Source organism: Clupea harengus, chromosome 14 (assembly GCF_900700415.2).
Source record: "Clupea harengus chromosome 14, Ch_v2.0.2, whole genome shotgun sequence".
In the NCBI taxonomy this organism is placed as follows: domain Eukaryota; kingdom Metazoa; phylum Chordata; class Actinopteri; order Clupeiformes; family Clupeidae; genus Clupea; species Clupea harengus.
This window is the reverse complement of record NC_045165.1, coordinates 3,906,546-3,909,045: the sequence shown is the minus strand read 5'-3', so window position 1 is coordinate 3,909,045 and position 2,500 is coordinate 3,906,546. Positions and strand designations below refer to the sequence as shown.

Sequence of the window (2,500 nt, the reverse complement as noted above, 5' to 3'; positions counted from 1 at the left end):
GCAGAGACACTCTTGCGTGTACAGATGCCCCCCCTCTCTGAGCTCAGCGGTCTGCTAGGGGGGCAGCAGCAGCATGACCAGCATTAAGCGCCCCCCCACCGATCACACGGTCGGGGGGTCCATCCCAGCCACGGACGAGTTCTACACCCGACACCTGCGGGCGGCCAATGGGAACGCACTACACTTGGCACGCTCTGAAGGCTCCGCCTACTCCTCCGGGGGCGTGCCCAAAATGGGGGTGCGCGCTCGGGTAGCAGACTGGCCCCCCAGGAGAGATGCTGGAGGGGGCATACGACTCGTCGCCGCGGAAACGGACCCCCCCACCCTTTCCGGTGGAGGAGGAGGAGGAGGGCACATGAGGACGACGAGCAGCGTCCTGACCAATCAGGACGCGGTGATGCTGCGCAGCATCCACAACACGCTGAGGAGCCGAGCGCAGGCGCGGAGCGGGGGTTCCGCCGGGGGGTCGGACTCGCCCGACGGCCGCTTCCTCTCGGCCTCGCGCGGGACGCGCCGCATTCGCCAGCGCAGCAACAGCGACATCACGCTCAGCGAGCTGGACGGCAGCGGGGACAGCGGCGACGACTGGGGGTCGCCGGGGGCAACCAAGTGGTCGCCGCTGCACCGCGTCTACGGCAGCACGTCTTCCATCGACCAGCACGCGGCGGCCGCGGCGGCCACCGGCGAGAGCTTCCTGGAGATGCTGAAGGGCTACCAGAGCGAGGCGGCGGAGCAGCGCAGCCCCGCGGCCGAGCGCCTGGAGGAGCTGCTGCACGCCGCCGACCAGCAGGGCCTGACGGAGCTCACCGACGACGGGCCCCTGCAGCCCAGCCGCGCCCGCGACCGCGACAAACCGCCCAAGAGGCGCTCCAAGTCCGAGACCGGCGGCGAGTCGATCTTTCGCAAACTGCGCAGTGCCCGCGGCGACGTGGACTCGCCCAGGGCCGGGTCGGACGTGGAGGACGGGCGGGGGGCCGGGGGGGTGGAGGACGGTATGGCCATGGGCCCTCCCCTCAGACCGTGGGTGTGCCAGAGGGGCTTCACCCACTACGACGTGCAGAGCATCATCTTCGACCTGAACGAGGTCATCCAGAGTCGGCAGACGGCCGCCGCGCGCCGCAAGAACACCACCACGGGCGCCTCGGCCGCCGCCGTCGCCGCCTCCACCTCCGCCTCCTCCACCCTGTCCTCCACCCACAGCCTGCCCTACAGCTCCCCCAGTGGCAGCCAGGAGGAACTGAGCGGCCGCGACGACCCCGCTGACACCCAGAGCAACGAGCTGGTGCAGTGCTGCCCCTACTTCCGCACCGAGACCGGGGGCGACTGCAGGGTGCGCGAGGGCGAGGGCGACCCTGACGGTCTGGGGGAGTCGGGCCTCGGGGAGGGGGGCACGTACGAGTCACCTCTGACCCCGTACTGCATGAACGCTGGCGTGGCGGTTCTGGAAGGGCAGAAAGACGGACCCAACGCCCTCAACGACCGGAACAAGCAGTACATCATAGAGCACGTGGACCTGGGCGCCTACTTCTACAGGAAGTACTTTACTTGAGAGGTGAGGCGCCGCACATGCAGCGGTGGACACCGCGGCCAGGAAGATGGTGTTCGTCGCCGTATCGGTGTGGCATTATTCATTTCCTGTTTCCTGTCCAGGATGGTGCAAGAGAGCATCTTTTACAGCACAGCATTGCTAAATATATCACCTAGATGCTGTACATCAGTTAGCATTGCTAAATATATCACCTAGATGCTGTACATCAGTTAGCATTGCTAAATATATCACCTAGATGCTGTACATCAGTTAGCATTGCTAAACATATCACCTAGATGCTGTACATCAGTTAGCACAGCATTGCTAAATATATCACCTAGATGCTGTACATCAGTTAGCATTGCTAAACATATCACCTAGATGCTGTACATCAGTTAGCATTGCTAAACATATCACCTAGATGCTGTACATCAGTTAGCATTGCTAAATATATCACCTAGATGCTGTACATCAGTTAGCATTGCTAAATATATCATCTAGATGCTGTACATCAGTTAGCATTGCTAAATATATCATCTAGATGCTGTACATCAGTTAGCATTGCTAAACATATCACCTAGATGCTGTACATCAGTTAGCATTGCTAAATATATCACCTAGATGCTGTACATCAGTTAGCATTGCTAAATATATCACCTAGATGCTGTACATCAGTTAGCAAGCTAGCTAGCTTTTGTCAGTGACAACTGAAGTGTTATTGGGGGTTACAAGGAATACAGGTCTGCTGGCTGTTAGGTAGTTAGCCTGCAAGTTTAGATTAAAACTCTGTAATACCTCTCTAGGAATTGAAGGTGATTGATTGTCAGAGTATATTATATGCCTGTGGCTTTATAATCTTTTGAACATTACTTCTATGCTTAACTGCTTTAACCCCCCCCCCCCAGACCACTGGAACTACTTTGGTCTGGATGAGGCGCTGGGACCGGTGGCCTTGACGATCCGGCGGGAGAA

The 2,500-nt window shown here is 58.9% G+C and overlaps 1 protein-coding gene across 1 annotated transcript in view; it reads left to right on the top strand.

The window, feature by feature from the left end:
* Positions 1–2,500, top strand: part of LOC105909803 (signal-induced proliferation-associated 1-like protein 1) — a 46,289-nt gene that overhangs the window by 105 nt on the left and 43,684 nt on the right. Inside the window, exons 1-2 of the mRNA XM_042709803.1 lie at positions 1–1,547; positions 2,434–2,500. The exon at positions 1–1,547 is cut by the window's left edge and continues 105 nt beyond it; the exon at positions 2,434–2,500 is cut by the window's right edge and continues 64 nt beyond it. Of these exons, the coding sequence (XP_042565737.1) occupies positions 74–1,547; positions 2,434–2,500 (1,541 nt within the window). The 5' untranslated portion in view covers positions 1–73. The remainder of the gene's footprint in view (positions 1,548–2,433) is intronic.